Source organism: Berghia stephanieae, chromosome 6, assembly GCF_034508935.2.
Source record: "Berghia stephanieae isolate SIO BIC M18660-M18661 chromosome 6, UCSD_Bste_1.3, whole genome shotgun sequence".
NCBI classification, from domain to species: domain Eukaryota; kingdom Metazoa; phylum Mollusca; class Gastropoda; order Nudibranchia; family Aeolidiidae; genus Berghia; species Berghia stephanieae.
In genome coordinates, this window is record NC_088365.1 from 48,642,697 (window position 1) to 48,663,390 (window position 20,694).

At 35.2% G+C, this 20,694-nt stretch overlaps 1 protein-coding gene across 1 annotated transcript; it reads right to left on the reverse strand.

Annotated features, from left to right (window-relative positions):
* Positions 1-877: 877 nt before the first annotated feature.
* On the reverse strand, positions 878-19,557 carry LOC144975173 (N-fatty-acyl-amino acid synthase/hydrolase PM20D1.2-like). The gene is made up of 13 exons (XM_078918972.1): positions 19,156-19,557; positions 17,862-18,100; positions 16,336-16,422; positions 14,345-14,481; positions 13,720-13,839; positions 11,434-11,509; positions 10,083-10,144; positions 9,481-9,559; positions 7,612-7,683; positions 4,995-5,108; positions 4,173-4,224; positions 3,029-3,174; positions 878-1,424 (listed from the first exon to the last, which is right to left on the reverse strand). Exons 1-13 carry the CDS (start codon positions 19,421-19,423, stop codon positions 1,341-1,343), a joined length of 1,536 nt encoding a protein of 511 aa, XP_078775098.1. The 5' UTR covers positions 19,424-19,557; the 3' UTR covers positions 878-1,340.
* Positions 19,558-20,694: the final 1,137 nt, after the last annotated feature.

The following is a 20,694-nucleotide window of genomic DNA, read 5'->3' on the forward strand; positions in this document are numbered from 1 at the left end:
GGACAATAGCAATTGCTTACTTCCCTTTGGATAGGACACTAGTCTATTGCAAAGTGATAACAGACCCAGCTACCAAATCCCTAATTAAGAAATTAAGGAGCAGGCACCAGTGTAAGATAAAGGCCTGAACAAGTGTGTATGAAAGGTGACAGACAAAGCAAGAAAGAGAAATACAAGAAAAAAGACTGGTCGTGGTAGACTGAATTTTTGGGACAGATTTTTTCTTGTATTTTTCTTTCTTGCTTTGTCTGACACTTTTCATACACACTTGTTCAGATCTTTATCTTACCAAATACCTGCTTGGTAGACAGAAAGAAAAAAATCTCAACTTCACCCGAGATCGATCTCGGTCCCTTTGTGTGTGAAGGGAGTGTTCTAGCAACTGAGCTATCGGGGCCCCCTGATCTTGATGTGAATCAGGGTTATGATGACTGATTGTCAAATGGGTAACCCCATTATCAAATATAAATAAATATATCAATTATAATAAAGGTAAAAAAAAAATCAATAGGATACAAAAAAAAAAAAACACTGACTAACTTATATTATTGAAAAATCATTATAAAAAATGGTGTAATAGTAATAGTTCAAGCAGTGGAATGTATAAGAGAAAAACCGTAAGTCAATGATGATAACCTTTGTTCAATATTATCATCGTCCAGTTCAGTCTGTCTTTGATTGTTTGTTTTTAAGGGTTTTACAGTGCTTGCGACACATTTAGGTCATTAAAGTACCAGTAAAAAGGAAGAAAATGGGACAGTCAAAAAATTTAGGATTTACAATTGAACGCACACGAGAAAAAGTAAGAGACAAAGGGGAATGTAAGAGACAAAGGGGAATGGTTCAAATAGGGAACAGATGTAGATTCCAAGAGCACACTATCAGTGAACTTGGTTTGAGATCACCTAAAAGTATCATCCAGACATAAGCACAGGTCCCCACTCAGAGGAATACACTCAGATGTTTTTGAATCATTGTACATTAAAAAAAAAATAGTAATAAATAAATAACAGCACATGTCAAAGAGATGATTTATAAGGGAAAGAAACTATAATTATACTGCTTCCCCCCAGTCTTTTTGTATTGATTTAAAAAAAATAATTTTTTTGCTTCTCTTTTAAAAAATTATTTTATTTATTTTTTCGTTTGTTTGACTGATTTTTTTTTTGTGTGTTTCTAATTCTCTTCTTTTCGATATATCCTTGTCTTTAATTCATAAATAATTTTATTTCTCAGGAACTCTTACTAAAATAAAGAATGTCATGCTTTTCCCGATAGTAGTGGACCTGTCCGACAGTTTCCAATTTCTCTTTATTCTTGTTACACACCACAACAACCTTTTAAAATTCCTCATGCGGCTTGTGAATGGGAGAGACTCCTGCTTGGTCTGAATTCCTCATCAAATGGTAGTAAAAATTTATCACCTAGAATTAAGAAATAAAAAAAAAATGTAAAAAGAAAGGAAACGTTGCGTCCACCTCATCATGTCAGGGTGCCCAAAAACTGAATTTCAAATTAAAAATGATCAGAAATATGAATAATTTTGAGTTGATACGTTTTGTGAAATTACTCGTATATGGATGGAACAAAATTGATGCCACCCAACTCAAAGGGCAGCGTGTGTAAGCGATACGGTCTTTGCTTCGTATCAGAAAGGGACAGAATTCGATTACCCGCGGTGTTGTGTGGCCTTGAGCAAGTCACCTCGCCCTAGCTCAATTTGCAGCGTTGAACTGCGGCTGACGCATGGATTATTCAAGTCTTCACTTGGAATAGATCCTAGAGACAACTTTCCCCTATGGAATGAATAAAGGGAATTTTATTTTATTTATTTTATTTGCTATTGTTTTTTAGCCATCCCTTTTTATGAGTTCTCACTATATAATATCAATCAAACACCTATAAACGTTTAAGGTTACATATAGTTTTGTGTGTTGGTAAGTTATCTCCAGCTGGTGGATGATATGAGTATTTTAACAAGCCCATAGCATCAATATAATCTACTCAATAAAACACAGGTCTCAATAACTCAGTTGGTAGAGCACTCATTTCACAATCAAAGGGTCCAAGATCGATCCTGAGTGCAGTTGAGATTTTTATCAGACCCCCTATCCACCCAGCAGTGGTTGGGTAGCTGGGTCTGTTAGATCTGGTGGAAAGTACTTTACATTAAACTAGCATCTTATCCAAAGGGTAGCAAGCAATTGCTATTGTCGTTTCACACTATAGAAACCAGGTTAAACTCCGAAATTGAAAGAGGCAAAGACTTTATGGTCCAATGATCCATAAGTCAATGAGCAATGACCATAAAGTTTGTGGACTATGATATCAAAACTAAAAATTATGTTCTTGATGCCATCAAATCAATATTTTCAATGACTAAAATCATTCTTGTTAATAAAATATGCGTAAATAAACTTAACCCATGTCGTAAATGTATGACCCAACACCACATAATAGTGTTTTCAAATCAGGATTGTAAAAATATGATAGTAACAGACTTGACAACCATCATTTGAAAAGATCTATCATATTTATTTTTCGTAACATGCATGCTAGTTTTCTTTCTTTCTTTCTTCTCTTCATTTGCAAACCACCTCTGGTGTATTGTCGCCAATGTAGGTAGGCGTCTTGATGTTATACACTTCAGGATGTATTTGAGTGCTCATATTTTTTCCACAAAAACCATATTTAATTTTCAACATGTGCACCTTCCAAAATTTCAAATTTAATATTTATGGAGACTTATCAAGTTAATAGAAGGAAGGAAAATCCAAAAAAAGTCTATGACAATCCTCTGTCTGGCTACTCAGATTCTCATCTAGGTGTAGACGATATTTACTGACCTTCAACTATTCCACCTTTATCATTTTCCTCCTTTTTTGTTAGAAATCCGGACTATTTTGCATTTAGTTCATTTTAGTAAACATTCCCATATTATCATATATTGGATACAAAAGCGTATTAATATATGAGAAATCACACTGGTTGGCAAGGCTGTAGTAAGTCCATCCTTTAAGCTACTCACTTGCTCATAGTTCTTGACTGATATCCTCTCGTTGTTCCCATGAAATCGTTCTGGATCACCGGGTACCATGTAGGTAGGGCTAAATCTGTACACGTCCTTGGTGAAATTCAGGTAGTGTCTGGTGTCTGTGTTCCCCACCATTATTCCTAGTGACAAACAAATTTATCATCATTATCATCACCACAATCATCATCATCAACATCACCTTCCTCAACATCAAATACAATAGAAATCAATACAAAGCTCAAGTATTACATTCAAACATAAAAATATTTCTATTCTACAATCTCATTTATATAAAATCGTCTTTTACTTCTTCCAACTTTAAAAACAAAAATAAAAACAAACAAAACAAAAAACAACAAAAAACAAATAACAAACAAAACAAAAAAAATGATTCCAAAGCACAGAGGCCCAAAAAACTACGATGCATTGAAAATTCAAAGAGTGGGCAGCTTAGTGATGTAATCAAAACCTCATGGTCTTAACCAAAATAGCCTGAGTCAAAGGGACTGTGACAGAATTTTTGTCAATTAATGTCTCACTAAACCAATCATAGCCCACAAGTTGGAGGTTAGTGTTAAAAAACAAGTGCGTAGGAAAGACATCTTAAAACAAATATCTGAAGCATGTCACAGTGTAAGATGATAAAAAAGAAAAAAAAGCGACTGAACCCAAAACCATACTGGTTGACAAGTCTGCTTATATGACATAATCAGTCGGAAGGTGAAAATTTTGGATGTGCAATTTTTTGTGTGCATTTTCTGAAAGAATATGCTCACCAGAGCATTTTAATCTTTATTTGAAGTAAATCGGGCAATTTTTCATGAAATTATGATCAGGTAGATGGGAAAGGTATACAGCAACTTTTCTCAAATTTCATACTTTTTCAACTTGACTAGCTGTAAAAAAAATATTTAGAATTGAAATTAAGCTTTGATTTTTCCCCGAAGATGTACAAAAAGGGTTGATTTCATCATTTATGACAAGAACTCGTATTTGATAAAAAGTGACCTTCTAACTATACTTGGCAATATTTCAGTACAAACCTTTTCACCATCTGACTGATTATGTCCTTCACTGTAACATATTGCAATGTTAGTCAAAACGAAAGAACAATGTATAATATAGCTAATTATTTTACCTGGTCCAACGACAACATTTGGCCACAATTGGTTGATGCTGGTCTTTAACACCTTTAGGAAAAAAAAATTTGAGTACTAGATAATTTCTCAGAACACTTAGTAGTCTGTATAATATCTTTTATTATAAATTTTACAACCTAAACTACCTCAAAAAGGTAATAAAAATAAATGCTAAATTATATGAAGTTGGAAACATTAATAAAATTAATAAATTAAGGAGCAGGCACTGGTGTAAGATAAAGAACTGAAAAGTGTGTATGGAAAGTACCAGACAAAGCAAGAAAGAAAAATACTAGAAAAAAAAAAAAACAACCCAAAAAATCAGTCGACCTCGACTGGGGGTCAAACCTCAGACCATTTGATTACTGGTCAGATGTGCTACCACTACACCGGTAATCAGAAGGTCTGAGGTTCGATCCCCAGTCGACATTGACTGATTGTTTTGGGATGTTTATTATTTTTGTATTTCTCTTTCTTGCTTTGTCTGGCAGCTTCCATACACACTTGTTCAGTTCTTTATCAAACATTCATAAAAATTGTTGTTGTTGTTTTTTTTTTATTGCTTCTGTTGTTATGTCAAGTTGGAAACATTCATAAAATGTGTTTTGTCGTCTTCGTCGTTATTGTTATTGTTGATGAGAGGGAGGAGGAGGAGGAAGAGGTGGAGGAAAAGGAGAGGGAGAAAAAGGCGGAGGAAGTTGTCGAATAAAATTTTAGCGATATTGAATTTTAATCCAAAAGTTATGTTCTAAAATATCAGGTAAACATAAATGAAGCATTTTAAGCAATCATGACCCAGTGGTCACAGTTGAGAACCCAACCTGGAATCCAAAGTCATTTTCTCCGTATCCAGCAGTGGGATGTGGATCAGTGACAGACGAAATCTCAATTTCTACACGGTCATCCCCTATTATCTTTCTGTCATACTCTATCACCTGAGGAATGGCAAAAAAAAAAAAAAAAACCACAAAAACAAAATACAATTTACCAAAGTATGTATAGCATGTATTATTTCCTCTCTTGTCATTGTGAATCTAGAGCTGCTGCAAAGCAGAAAATGGCCCAATGTAAATATATTATATTATTATTAATATTATTATTATTATTATTATTATTATTATTATTATTATTATTATTATTATTATTATTATTATTATTATTATTATTATTATTATCATAATTATCATTATTATATTATTATTATTATTATTATCATCATTATCATTATTATCATTATTATTACTATTATTATTATTATTATTATTATTATTATTATCATTATTATTGTTATTATTACTTTGATTATTATTATCATTGTTATAATTATTATTATTAAGACAAATATAAATACATATCAATATTAAATTCGTGTTGTCAAAATCAAAAGCTAGTAGAGTATTCTCATTGATAATAATAATAATAATAATAATAATAATAATAATAATATAATAATAATAATATAATAATAATAATAATTAATAATAATAATAATAATAATACTTTATTGCATCCCAAAAAGGAAATTTTTTGTACAGACGTGTTATAATTTACACATAAGATAAAAATACAATGAAAATAGGATGTATATATATAAAAAAGGAGCAGCTCTATAACCAGAGCTGCGTTTTATAATATGAATAATTTCAACACTGTAAAATAGTTAAAACTGTCACTATAAATTGAAAATTGAAAAGATTGCAAAACAAATAAATTAATAAATTAATATTTATATTTTTAAAAAGTAAAAATGAGAAATAATTATATAAAATGATTATTGCTTGTTGTTATAAAGCTTAATACTGGACGGCACAAAAGATTTTCGGTGTCTCTCTGTTTTCGTTGAAATAGAGAAAGGGCGACCACTTCTTTCTGACATAATAATTGATGGTCTTAGTGGATGATACTGGTCATTTAATATTTTAGTTATTTTATTTATACAAAATTTCTCGTATAAAAGATCTACATCGTCAACATCATTTATATAGCGTTTAATGGATTTTTTAATATTTGAATTTATTTTGTTCCTTTCCACTGCTAAGCAATTGCCTCCCCAAGCTGTTATACAAAATGACAAAACACTTTCGATTACTGCTCTATAAAATAATGTGCAGAGGGTTTTATCTATTCTAAACTGAGAGAGTTTCGATAAAAAATATGTACGTCTGCACATCTTATGCCTAATTATTTTCAAGTGTTCATCCCACTTGAGCCTGTCATCAATCGTTACACCAAGGTATTTGTAGTGAGGAACTCGCTGGACGAATTGGTCCTTTAATTTTAACGGTTCTATCGGTTCCTTCACTCTCCTAAAGTCAATCACTAGCTCCTTTGTCTTGCTTATGTTAAGCTCTAGGTGGTGGGCATCACACCAAGACACAAATCTATCAATTTCTTGCCTATAAGCCACTTCGTTGCCATTCGTTATGAGGCCTTGAAGAGCGGTGTCATCTGCAAACTTTATTAAAGGTACACTCAGGTTTTGACTTCTACAGTCATTCGTGTATATTGTGAATAATACAGGAGACAATACACAACCTTGAGGAGCGCCAGTATTTGTAGTTATACAGGAAGATTTGTTTTGCCCTAATTGAACATATTGTGCTCTCTCCGTAAGAAATTCGAGCACCCAAGCAATTATATACTTGTTTAAATTCAGACTAGTCAATTTTTGAACAACCAACTGAGGTTGCATTGTATTGAACGCTGAAGAAAAATCTGCAAAAAGCAATCTGCAATAGCTCCTAGCGTGATCTAGATGCCTGTAGATGTTGTTTGTAAACAGCAAAATGGCATCCTCTACGCCACGTCCTGGTTTGTAAGCAAATTGATGACTATCACTCAATGGCATAAACTGATTCCTAATTTTAACAAGAACAAGTTTTTCTAAAGATTTCATGACTATTGAAGTCAGTGCAACAGGTCTGAGATCGTTCATAGTTTCAAGTTTTTCTTTTTTTGGAACAGGAATAATTTTCGAAGTTTTCCAAATTTCAGGGATTGAAACGCATTGGAGGGACCAGTTAAAAATATGTGTATAAATGGGGGAAAGCTGGTGGGCACATTCTTTTAATAGTTTTCCTTTCAATCCATCCGGCCCAGCAGCCTTCCTCTCGTTTAGTTTCGAAAATACGAATCTCGTTTCCTCTTCACTGACCTCAACAGCCATTTCATCTTCCAAAGCCCTGTCTAATTTATGTTTTTCATTTTCAATATCAAATTTGTTTGCTGTGTCGAAACGTGAATAAAATTTATTTAAAGTTTCAATTTCGATATCTTCTGATATAATCGTGGGCTTTGGATTATAGTTCACAGCAGTTTTAAGCCCCAAGATTCAATTTCTTAGGAATTTTCAGGTAGATACGGAAGAGAAAATCAAAGGATAAAGATGCCACCAAATGGGCTATCTTTGTTTTTTCTAATTGCACTCTACTACTCTACCTCTTTGATGGTTTGTGCTGGATGAACTCTATGATTGACGTAGGCTTCAGCATATGAAGGCAGGACATTCACCTGTGATGGAATTCCGTAATCGTTAGTAGAGAAATTAGAACAATATTCAATCTTTTAAAAATTGTGACAGGAAACAAACATAGCATGTAAAGAAAACAATGATTTTTTAAACAAATTCATCCCAAAAAAATTTAAAAACCCAACCTTTATTAATATTCCAGCACCACTTGGATAATCCGCAGGATTTAGAAAATTTGAGTGGAACCCCCAAGAAAAAAAAAAAAAATTGAGCTTTTATATAGCGCAATATCCACTAAATGTGCTCAAAGCGCTTTACAAGGGGTCCCTAGCCAACAACAACACTGAACATGTAGGACGGGACATTACGCCTGTTAGGTGATATTACAATTTTTTTTCCGACAAGGACAACGCCGTTAACGGCCAGGTACTCATTTTACACCTGAGTACAGTGAGAGAATGTGAGTAAAGAGCCTTTTTCAAGGACTCAACTATGCGCCGAGTGAGGCTCGAACCCAGGACATTCCGATCTGAAAGCGAGTGTCATACCACAAGACCACATAGCTGCACAAATCTTTTAAAAATTGTGACAGGTAAAATTGTATGTAAAGAAAATAATGATTTTAAAAAAAATTCATCCAAACTTTATTAATATTCCAGCACCACTTGGATAATCCGAAAGGATTTTGAAAATTTGAGTGGAACCTTCGAGGGACACGAAAGGTCATCATCATCATCATCATTGCCTTTTTCACCCTGGGTCAGGGTATAGGCCACAGACAAACAGTTTCCATACTTCTCTATCCTGAGCTATCTTTTTAATCTCATTCCAGGTCTTACCACTTCTCTGTATATCAGCTTCTTTAATTCTTCTCCATGTTCCTCGTGGCCTTCCCCTTGATCTTCTGCCCTGAGGGTTCCAGTCCAATACTTTCTTTGTTATAGTGGAGTCGTTCTTTCTAAGCGTGTGTCCAATCCACCTCCATCGTCTTCTTCCTATTTCCTCTCCCACTGGTTTCTGCTGTGTTCTTTTCCATATTTCTTCATTTTTTATTCTATCCATCCATTTTATTCTGAGTAGCTTACGCATGCACCTGTTTACGAAAATTTGTACCCTCCTTATACATGCCTGTGATGCGTTCCAAGTTTCACATCCATACAGTAGGACAGACTTCAGGTAGGTTGTCCAAAACAGACATAGAAGCGCTCACTGTCACTGCAGTCACATACTCCCTATTTCGTCTCTTAACATGTCCGAACCATTTCAATCTATCTTCTCTCATCTTTATTGATACATTCTTCACTTCAGTCAACATTCAAATTTGTTCATTTCTCACTTTCTCTTTTCTTGTCCAGCCAACATGCTCATCTCTGCCACCTCAACTTCTTTATCTTGTTTCTTTGTCGTAGCTGCTGTCTCTAATCCATGCAACATTGCTGGTCTTATAACAGATGTATATACTTTTCCTTTCAGCTTTGCAGAAATTCATGTTTCACCCATAACTCCAGTTACCTTCCTCTAATTATTCCAGCCTGAGATATTGAAGATTATTTCCCCTATAATTTCTCATTCAGTCTATTATTTTATCATATTTAAATTTGAAATTCACACAAATCTAAAGAAATGAATGTGTCAATTGATGCTTAAAATAAAGTTTATATATTTTAATTTATCTCATGGATGGAAAATCTCAAAAAGTAGAAAAATTAACTTAACAAGTTTTGGAAAACCAGCCTTCATATTTGATGAAGGATAGGAACTGAGGTATCACAGTCCGTTGATTGAGAAGTGAGAGGCTAATAGGTCAATAACTGAATTCATCCAAGAATGCAACATACCTTGACACCAGCATTGAACATAGTTACCGATGTGACTGTTCTGATAAGGGCATTGGTTGTTGGTTTCAGAGAGAGGAACCTGGTAAAATAAAATGATGATAAAAAAAAAAAGGTGGTGCAGGGGACAGTGGGGATCATGATAATGATTATGATGTGAGGCTGTGTGGTCTTGTGGTATAACACTCGCTTACGGATCAGAAGGTCCTGGGTTCGAGCCTTGCTCGACACATAGTTGAGTCCTTGGAAAAAGGCTCTTTACTCACATTCTCTAACTGTACTCTGGTTTAAAATGAGTCTGTCTCTCTCTGTCAAAAGACATTTGTAATATCGTCTAACAGGTGTCATGTCTTGATCTACATGTTACGTGTTGCTGTTGGTCAGGGACAATTTGCAAAGCACTTTGAGCATGTTTAGCGGATATTGCGCAATATGAAAGCTCAAGTTTTTCAATTTTTTTTTTATGATGATGATGTCATATCAACAAGAATATTAACAATGGTGATATCTGATTGAAACCAAATGTAAGGATTAATGAAACCCACCAATGCTTATGTACTACATAGCACAAAGTGGATCAGCAACAAGTAATGAAAAATACTTACCAGGAGATTGCTGGTTTAAACAGCCAAATGTTTGCCAACAGGATTCTTTGAAATATATTCGCCTGAAAAAAAAAAAAAACATTTAAAAAAGGGCTGGTAAAGATGCTAAAAGCGTTTTACAAAAGGTCACAAGACAAATGCAAAAGTCAAGATGCAGGACAAGAAGATGACACCTGTGAGAAAAGTTTATAATATTTCTAATTACATATTTATTTATTTATTTGAGAGTAAGGGGTGGGGGGGGGGAGGCGGGATATGACTATTGTCAAGAATAACATTAAAAAAAAAAAAATTAAATGCTTTATATACCACTGTTATCTGTGAGTAAAATGTTACATGGTAAAAATATTCGGAGAATTTTCTATTTCAAATATTATTTTAAATTTTAACAGTAGAACAGAATATGATGAAATAAATCTTTCAACATTAATCCCGATATTTTTGTCTGGCGAATATTCAATTCTGTTATCTGTAAGTGAAATGTTACATGGTAAAATATTCACAGCATTTTCTTTTTCAAATTATATTTTAAATTTTAACATATGAACAGAATGTGTTGAAATAAATTTTTCAATATTTTCCCCGAAATTTTTATGTGGTCAATAATCAATTCTAAATCTCTTTCATTTGCCTGTCCAAAACTGTGTCACAGTGGTGTAGAGGTAATGAATGCTTTGACTAGCATAAACAATAAGGTCTAATGAACACTCACTCTAGCAGTAATCCTTAAGGAAAGGCTTTTCACCCATTGAAGCCATATTATATTCCATCTCAGGTGGCCATTAAATTCTAAGAGCACCCTGAGTAACAGATTATGATTTTGTCCAAAATAAAATATGTACAAATGCTTCTTGTTATTTTTTTTTTTTAATTGAGCTTTTATATAGCGCAATATCCATTAAACATGCTCAAAGCGCTTTACAAAGGGTCTCTGACCAACAGCAACACATAACATAAAGAATGAGACAAGATGTCTGTTATAAACTGCGGATAAACCTCATATATTCTGTGTGGCTATGTGGTCTTGTATGACACTCACCTTCGGATCTGAAGGTCCTGGGTTCAAGCCTTGCTTTCGAGCCTCTCTCAGGTGCATAGTTGAGTCCTTGGAAAAGATTCACACCATAATCAGGTGTAAAATGAGTACCTGGCTGTTAAGAGCATTGTCTCTATCAAAAAAAAAAAATTGTATTATCACCTAACATGCGTCATGTCTCGTTCTTTATGTTACGTGTTGTTGTTGGTCAGGGACTCTTTGTAAAGCGCTTTGAGCATGTTTAGTGGATATTGCACAACATAAAAGCTAACTTTTTTGTTTTTTAATTTTGTAGATAGTATTTGAATTTCTTACCTCCCTTGCTATGATCTCAAACATGTCCTTCTCTGCCCCCTGACCCAGCATGCTTGGTAAAGGATTGGACTCAAGCCTGTGCAACAATCAAGACAATAGCATTATTTTAGTAAAACACAATTGTGCTAGAATTTATATTTTTTTTATTGGCCCGACTTGCCAAAATGTCAGAAACAAAATTAGGGAAAATTTTGGGCATATCGTAACGATTTAATAATGATGATGGTGGAGGTTGTGATGTTGCTGTTGTTGTTGATGATGATGATGATGATATTTGTTTTTTTTTGTTTGTTTTTTTTGTTTTACAGCGCTTGCAACACATTGCAGTCATATTAGCGCCAGTAAAAAGGAAGAAAAGTGGATAGTAAAAAGTTCTAGAATTACAATTAAAGCACCCAAGAAAAGGTAAGACAAAGATGAATTGATTGAAATCGAAAAACAGATGAAGAGCCCAAGAGCACACTATCAGTGTACTTAGTTTGAGATCACCTAAAAGTCTCATCCTGACACAAGCACAGGTCCCCACTAAGAGAAACACATTCAAATGTTTACACATCATATATAACATGTAAACAAAACATAATATAGTGCATAACAGAGAGATGATTTACAAGGAAAAAAATATCATCTCCCAAAACTAACTATATATTGGACTGTTTCCCTCTCAGCCAAGTAATCCCATTCCAAGATAAAGACAGAAAGCAAGTTGGAAAACATATATAGGAGGATACAAGACACAGTTAGTGCCTCCCTGCCCACTATGGGAAGTCAGGAACCCCACCCAGATGATAATGATGGTGATGGTTTTTTTCAAAAATATCTAAATACTATAACAAAATCAGGAAAATATCTGTAAATTAGGGAAATCAGGGATGGGAACGACATAATATGAGGAATTCCCTGATCAAACCGGTGGAGACAGCAGGTTTACAATGCGGCTATGTAGTCTAGTGGTATTACACCCGCTTTCGGATCGGAAGGTCCTGGGTTTGAGCCTCGTTCAGCGCATAGTTGATCTTTGGAAAAGGCTCTTCACTCACATTCTCTCATTATACTCAGGTGCAAAATGAGTCCCAGGCTGTTAACAGCATTGTTCTGTCCGAGAAAGAAAATGTAATACCGCCTAACAGGAGTCATGTCTCGTCCTACATTTTATGTGTTGCTGTTGGCTTGGGACCCCTTGTAAAGAGCTTTGAGACTGAGTGGAAATCGCACTATAAAAAACTCTCATTATTTACGTGGCACTTGTACTTTCTCTTCTTGCACCATTCAACACAATATGTTTCATAAACCATTTTGTATCACCAGAATAACGTTAGTAGTGTAGTATCATCCTGACTTCACAACCCCCATGTGATTTGATTCATGACACTTTGTGGCAGACTCATCTCCCTGTTAAGTCTATGTCTTAGTTGGCAGCAGCAGCTTCTAATGGCATTACACTACTATGTCATGATGCGGCTATGTGATCTTGTGGTATGACACTCGCATTCGGATCAGAAGGCTCTTTACTCACATTCTCACACCGTACTCAGGTGTAAAATGAGTACCTAGCCATTAACAGCGTTGTCTCTGTCGGAAAAAAAATTGTATTATCACCTGACAGGCGTCATGTCCCGTCCTACATGTCAAATGTTGGTGTTGGCCAGGGACCCCTGTGTAAAGCGCTTTGAGCATGTTTAAGTGGATATTGCGCTATATAAAAGCCCAATTTTTTTTAATGATCAATCTAGGCTGCAAGTTCAATGCCACACCTGCGTGCAATTGTGAACCCGCCCGCAAGCTTCGTCACAAGACAACATGTGACTAGATGCTCTACAGTCTCTGGCTCTTCCCCATAACCTGCACATGTGGGTAAGGTGGAATTACCCCAATGATGAAACGACACTGCAGGTTCTTGACTGAAGTAGATTCGCCACCACCCAATGCCTCCTCTTGCTGATACAGAAGCCTGGCAACTTCCCTCCCAGTTTCCCAGAGTCTACGTGACCAGCCCATCGAGGGAACGAATTTGTCCGAGTCGACTTCCAAAAAGCCAAGTACAAGGGTTGCCGGGGCCTATTTCAGCTCAAAACAGCTGTCACCCGTTTTATTTTTGAGTAATGCCTTTGTTTTTATTGATTTTTTTGTTGTTGGTGAAGAAGGGTTTTGAGCCTGAAACGTTCCGACTTTGGTTATTTGGTTCATTTTTTTTTAAGCTGTGATATATTCAGTTTTGTTTATTAACTTTTACAATCCACATCTTCTAGCAGATTAGTATCACTTTGACATAAATACATTACTTACCTTTCTACAGCTCTTGCTAAGATCCCAATGGTCGACTCCTTCGTTGGTATAGAAGAATGGCCTGGTTTTCCCTTCACTGACAACTTCAACACAACTTGACCCTTTTCCACCACACCAACGCTGATATCAAAACGTTTGAAGAATATAAGAAAAAAATATAAATCATAAAATGGAAAAAAATAAAAAGCGCTTTAAAATTAAACCTAAGTGGTTAAATGCATTACTGTTACTGCTTTCTTGGTGAAGACAGTAATATGTTTTGCTTTTGTTTTGTTTTTAAGGGTTTTACGGCGCTTGCAACACATTTAGTCATATCAGCACCAGTAAAAAGAAAGAAAATAGGATAGTCAAAAGTCCTGGATTTACAATTAAAGCATCTAAGAAAAAGACAGACATAGGGGAACTGGTTAAAATAGGGAACAGATGTAGATTCTAAGAGCACTAGCCAATGGATAGTTGGATCAACAATAAATGTTACCAGCCAATGGATAGTTGGATCAACAATAAATGTTACCTAGCCAATGGGTTGTTGGTTCAACAATAAATGTTACCTAGCCAATGGGTTGTTGGATAAACAACAAATGTTACCTAGCCAATGGGTCGTTGGATCAACAACAAATGTTACCTGGCTAATGGATTGTTCACTCCAGCCACAATTCCATGAGTTATAGGCATCCCCTCGTCAGAGATGTACTCTAGTTCTGTAATGCCTTTCTCAGTGATACGCTTTGCCAAAAAGTGTGCTCCATCATGGCCGTGAACCTAGAAGAAGGAATCAATTTTTAAACATGTCTTTTTACGTTGGTGATATAACATTTGACTTGTGATCTCCAGGTTGAAGGTTCAAATACTGCTGTGAGGTGTACAAATTGAGAGTTAGGAAAAAAGCTCTTTATTCATTTATTTTCTCACTATACTCAGGTGTTAAATAAGCATCTCACATATTCAGTAAATACAGTTGGCTTGCATCTCCTTGTAAAGTGCTTTGAGAACATTTGGTTGGTTTTTCAAAAAATGTTCTTATAAATATACATCATATATGAGTTCAATGACTACACAACTGTACAAGACTGATAGCTCAGTTGAGAGAGCATATGCCTTATAACCAAAGGGACCAGCATCAATCCTGGGTTAAGTCAAAAAAAATTTAACACATCGGTCAACAGGAAACACTAAGGTTCATTAAAAGGAACATCAGAAATTGCCATGCATAACTGAAAGAGAGCGCCTACATTACACTCGTAAGACCAATTTTAGACTGTTCCTGTATAGTTTGGGACTCACACCTACCATCTGATTAAAAGCTTTTAAAAGCTGTCCAGTGCCCCACTGCAAGATTTGTCTTCAATGACCACAGCCCCATAGCAGCATAACAGACAGCTGATCACTCAGCTTGGATAGACTCCTTTACAAGACAGGTGCAAAAAGCAAGGATTAACTTTTTATGTTCAAAATTACAAACAAAATGACGGCCATCTCACCAGAATAACTAGACATACACAACAAAATTCATTCATTCAAAGAAAATCCCACTCAAAAACACTAAAAAAACAATCTGGAACCTCAAACATCTTAAAATATTCATTTGCACCCTGCACTATCAAAGACTGGAATGCTCTTCCTGAATCTGTGTGAACAGAACAGATTTAGACACCTTACTTTAAGCAAAGATTATCAATCTACTTAAGCCTTAAACACCAACAATGGCTGCCAAATTTTACAACAATTTTTCTTTCTCTGCCCTTGAATACAAATGCTCAGAATTTAGTCATCAAGTAACATTCAGATTCAGAACACACGAGACAGCAAAACAGACAATGGAATGTGAGTAAGAGATTTTATGTCACTTTGCAGGTAACATTTTTCTGGCTGAAATTCCTTTTTTGAATGCGACTTTACAAGCCAATATGCTCATTTAATGGGTTTATATTTATCTTTAAAATATAGAACCAAGAAATTGGGATTTCTGAATCCCTTGTTGAATCCAACTTCTTGTTGAATGTGACCTCATTGAGTCCAGCATCCAATGTAATCATCGTCCATCGTGGCTTGTGCTCTTGAGCACGTTGCCGGTCAGCTGTCTCCACGAATCACGATCCTCTGCGGTGCACATGAAATCCGTGTTGCTGTTAAAATCACATTTGGCCATTCTTAGGTTATTTAAATGAGTCATTCTTTGTCTTCCTCTAGCTCTCTTTCCTTCAATCATCCCAGATGTTACCAACTTTTCTGAAACCGTAACTGCCTCTTTCTGATGGTATCGATCAATATTCTTCCCTTTCTTACCTTCTCCAACACTTCCTCATTTGTATACCTGTCTGTCCATGATAGCCTCAACATTCTTCTATACACCCACATCTCAAATGCCTCTAACCTCCTTATACATTCTTTGTCAAGCGTCCACAGTTCACAACCGTATAAAAAGGTATTTATAACATATGTTTCTAATACTTTCATTCTGGTCTTCAACTTTAGGTTGTTGTTTGACACAACTGGTAGCATTTTAAGGAACACGTTTTTTGCTATTGCTATTCTTTCATCACAATTAAATGTTTCATCACAGGACCAGAAAGTGCTATTTGGATGTAACAATAAACTGAAAAAAAACAACCCTACCTCCTCATCATGTCCAAAGGCAACAAAGAAAGAACGCTCTGGTCTCTGGTTGTGGATCAGCAAATACTCCAGGGCTTCCATAATTCCCTGTTAGGCAACAAGATCAGACAAATCAATAACATAAATATTCATATATTGATTTTTCACAAAGATCAAAATCTGACCAATCATCACTTGATGATAAAATCAAAGTTATACATTTGCTTTGATTTCTATCAGAAAATTATAATTATACTGCTAATACATTTTGTATATATAGAATCATGTTTTGAAACAAATATGGTATGAATAATGCTTGACATGTAACAATGGAGTGAATTATTATTTACCATAATTTTTACCACGATAATGGAATCAGTCTACATCGATGTTTCAGGCACTTACGGCCATCGTCAGGACTGTGCGTTACATGTAATAAACAGTCCTGATGATGGCCATAAGTTCCTGAAACAAAGATATAGACTGACTCCATTATCGTGGTAAATATATAATGCGTGGTAAATTATTGTGCAGCTATGTGGTCTAGTGGTATGACACTCGCTTTCGGATTGGAAGGTCCTGAGTTCGAGCCTCGCTCAGCACATAGTTGAGTCCTTGGAAATTCACTTTCTCTCACCATACTCAGGTGTAAAATGAGTACCTGGCCGTTAACAGCATTGTCTCTGTCTGAAAAACTCGTAATATCACCTAACAGGCATCATGTCTCGTTCTAGATGTATGTGTTGCTGTTGGTCAGGGACGCCCTGTAAAGTGCTTTAAGCGCGTTTAGTGGATATTGCGCTATATAAAAGCTCATTTTGAAAATATAGATATATTCTAATAAAGAATATAAATTACACATATTCTTTTACACGATATCAAAGTCTTATTTAGAATCAAAAGCATTTTTTACAAAAAAAAATATATTATTTCTAATTCAGGGGTTCCAATAGCTCAGTTGATAGAGCACTCACTTTACACGGGAAGGGGACAATATCGATTCTGAGTGCAGACGATATTTTTATCTGACCCCCCTTGCCCCCATCCACCCAGCAGTGATTGGGTAGCTGGGTCTTTTGAATTTTTTATTCTGTTTTTATTTCTAATTATTTCTTAAAAATATTAATCTCCCATTTCACAGAAATAAAATCATCTTTAAAAAAATAAATTTTCTATGAGATATGAGATTGATTTTGAAGTCAAGACTTGGCAATAACGACGTAATTGATATCATGATACTGTTACCTTAATAGAATTGTCTTTATTATGATAAATCTCAAATCTAACAGAACTCAAGGAGTTTTAGTTATAGTTTTTTTTAAATTCTCCTTCAATATTAAGAAAGCGCCTTTTATGATCATTGAAAAAAGAAATTAATTAAATTTAAAGGAAATTGCTTTTCTTTTAAATTTCTTTATCATTATAATTATTATTATCATATGTTGTTAACATAGTTATTACTATATCAGTATTATTTCAATATTATTACTCATTTACTAAACAGCAATTTGAATTACATTATCAGGCACGCACTCCTCAATACTCACCATTGCAGTTTGTTTGACATCAATGCTACCACGACCATATATGAATCCATCCTGGATTTTTCCAGAAAATGCTGGAGCATCCCATACATCTGGGTCGGAGATGGGAACAACATCAAGATGACTCATCAACAAATATGGTCTGAGCTGAGCATTGCTTCCTTTGACATGGTACAGCAAGCTGTAATTATTGACACGTTCCCATTCAACATATGGGGATTCCTTGTGGATGGTTGGATAAGCTTGAAAAAAGTAACAAAAAATAATCAAAAATTAAGTTTTTATAATATAGCACATCTAACACATGTGCTCAAAGTGAGTCATAAGAGTTATAATCAAACAACAGCACTGCTTCTTGACAGAAAAATAGACTGAAAATGACTAACGACGAGATATGTCCAAGTTTAGCAATACAGAAAACAAAATAAATTACAAATGCTGTGAACTGACTATTCTCAAAGAGATGAAACTTCGGTGGTAGTAGTCATCTATATGGCCTCTCTCTCTCTCTCTCTCTCTCTCTCTCTCTCTCTCTCTCTCTCTCCTGGTAAATATCTATATCTTTTAATATGAAATAGAGTCAATACACAAGTATTGCATTCAATCATTCAAAGTGGTTAAAAGTTCAAAAGTTAAACAGGGGGCATAATGGTTTGTACTTTTAAAAGGTATAATAATTTATATTCAAGCAATTTATTTACCCGAATGCTCGGGAAAATAAACTTGATCTCTATTTCTCTGAACGGTTTCCGTTATCAAGATTTTTTTTTTAATGTTTTTATTTTGGTTATTTGCGAGAGTGCCTTTAGGAATGGTGAATGTGTATGCATTTTTGGGGGGTTTTCTTTTGCCAGTGCGTGGGCGCTCTGTCTTTTATTCCCAACTTTCTGTTAGACTTCTATCTTGAGTTTGCCCTATCCTGTCTTTCAACCTCTGTTCCCGTCTTGAGACTTTGTACTCTCTCTCTCTCTCTCTCTCTCTCTCTCTCTCTCTCTCTTTGATAGTGCAGCGCGAAGTGAAAAAGTGAACGTGCCATGGAGTATTCGCGATAGCACTACTTTTTGATAAAATTCGTCTTTGTCAACAATATGCATTTTAAAATAACGCTAGCTTGATGATTCATGGGAATTGCCTGTCCACTCTGTTTGAGCACTTACTTGTGCATCGCTCTCGCTTCCGTAACCCATAAGCTACGGGAGTCTAGCCGACAATTCGGAGAAATAGAGTTCAAGTTTATTTTCCTGAACTGAGTGTTCGGAGAAATAGTAGAGCCGGTCAACAAATGTGTACACTGTACCGTTGATGATATAGTCCCCAAGGCGGCGCAGTTCTTCAGTTTCATATTTCCCAGGACCCCAACTGATGGTCTGGAATCGAAGGGCCTCTTGGAAATGCGACAATCTTCTCTCATCAAGCGATATGAAGTCTGCATCGATTGCTTTACATTCTTGCACATGAACCTTAGGTCTTGAAAAGTGAATGGTGCGTACAATGACTGCTACAAGGATGACAGAAACCCCAAGAATTGACACTCCTTTCACAACAGAAATGATGGGAACTGCCATAATATTAGAATTTAAAAATAAGTTACCGCAGTTGCCCAGTTGGGGAACATAAACCTTTAGTGCAATGCAGAATTAAAGACGTTTAGGTACAATAATTGTTGGCTGTCATTATTCCCAGACGCCTGTCTGGGGATAATAAAAATTCGTTATCCCCAGACAGGTGTCTGGGGATAACCAATTTTTGTTATCCCCAGACACCTGTCTGAGGATACTATCCCCAGACGCATGTAGCAAGTGGGCAGAAAGATTTTATGCAAAATGCCAAACTAGGCGTGAAAAATACCAAATATTCTGGAAAAAATACTATTGGTTGTGTCCCAAAACAGTTAATATATCAAGTGATATTTAACACAAGATGAAAGTAAATAGTGATCAAATGTCAAATCCAGCTCTTTTAAAAAAAAATATTTTAAAGCAAATGGATCAATGACATTTCTTTTGTTGCTTTGATCTGAAAACGTCAAACTGGCAATTCGACTTTTTATTTTCAACCAGGAAGAAAGTTGTTAATCATCAAATCTGTTCATAGTCCACCAACCATTTAAATTTTCATTACCAACCTACCTGTTAACTTTATTGATCATCTCTTGTTTCTATAATTTGCTCATTCTGGCCACAATTTTGGGACGACCGGGAATAATTTTTATGTCGCGGACGAATTCCTAGGCCATGGTGTTGTTCGCCCCAAAGCCCAAAACCCACACCTGTTATTTTCCTGTCTGCTTCCCACAAGACAATACAATTTAGTATCACACGTCCACAAAACTAGATCCAACAACATACTTTTATTCGAATCAGAGATGAAAATAACTACCGTACCAAAACAAGGAAGCAAAAATGGTGGAAATATGTTTAGCTCATATATGAATTTAAAATATTCCGATAGCGGTGTGGATAGGCAGCTCAGTGGGTAAGGCCACATTTCATTTTACTCCTTTTAGCTGCACAGATTCGACCCAGTCGCGACCGCCCCCCCCCCCCCCCCCCACTCATTTTTTTTTTTTTTACTTTTCTTTCTTTCTTCCCAATTGATTTTCATTGTTTTCACTTTTGTTCCGAGTTCCGAGCAAGAGTTTTTTTTTAATCAGTTGAATTTTTTTTTCTCCGATAATATTATTTCATTATTTAATTTGCTCTAGATCTATGATTGTTTTTGTTTTGTTTTGGTCAATGATAATAATAATAATAATAATAATAATAATAATAATAATAATAATAATAATAATAATAATAATAATAATAATAATAATAATAATAATTGTAATATGTGT

Excerpts from the sequence above, each read along its gene's own strand:
- LOC144975173 (XM_078918972.1), bottom strand. The coding sequence starts at position 19,423 with ATGGCAGTTCCCATCATTTCTGTTGTGAAAGGAGTGTCAATTCTTGGG. Across the intron at positions 18,101-19,155 it reads TGGGGACTATATCATCAACG|CTTATCCAACCATCCACAAG; the intron begins GTACAGTGTACA and ends ACTTTTTTCAAG. Across the intron at positions 16,423-17,861 it reads ATGTCAAACAAACTGCAATG|GGAATTATGGAAGCCCTGGA; the intron begins GTGAGTATTGAG and ends GTTGCCTAACAG.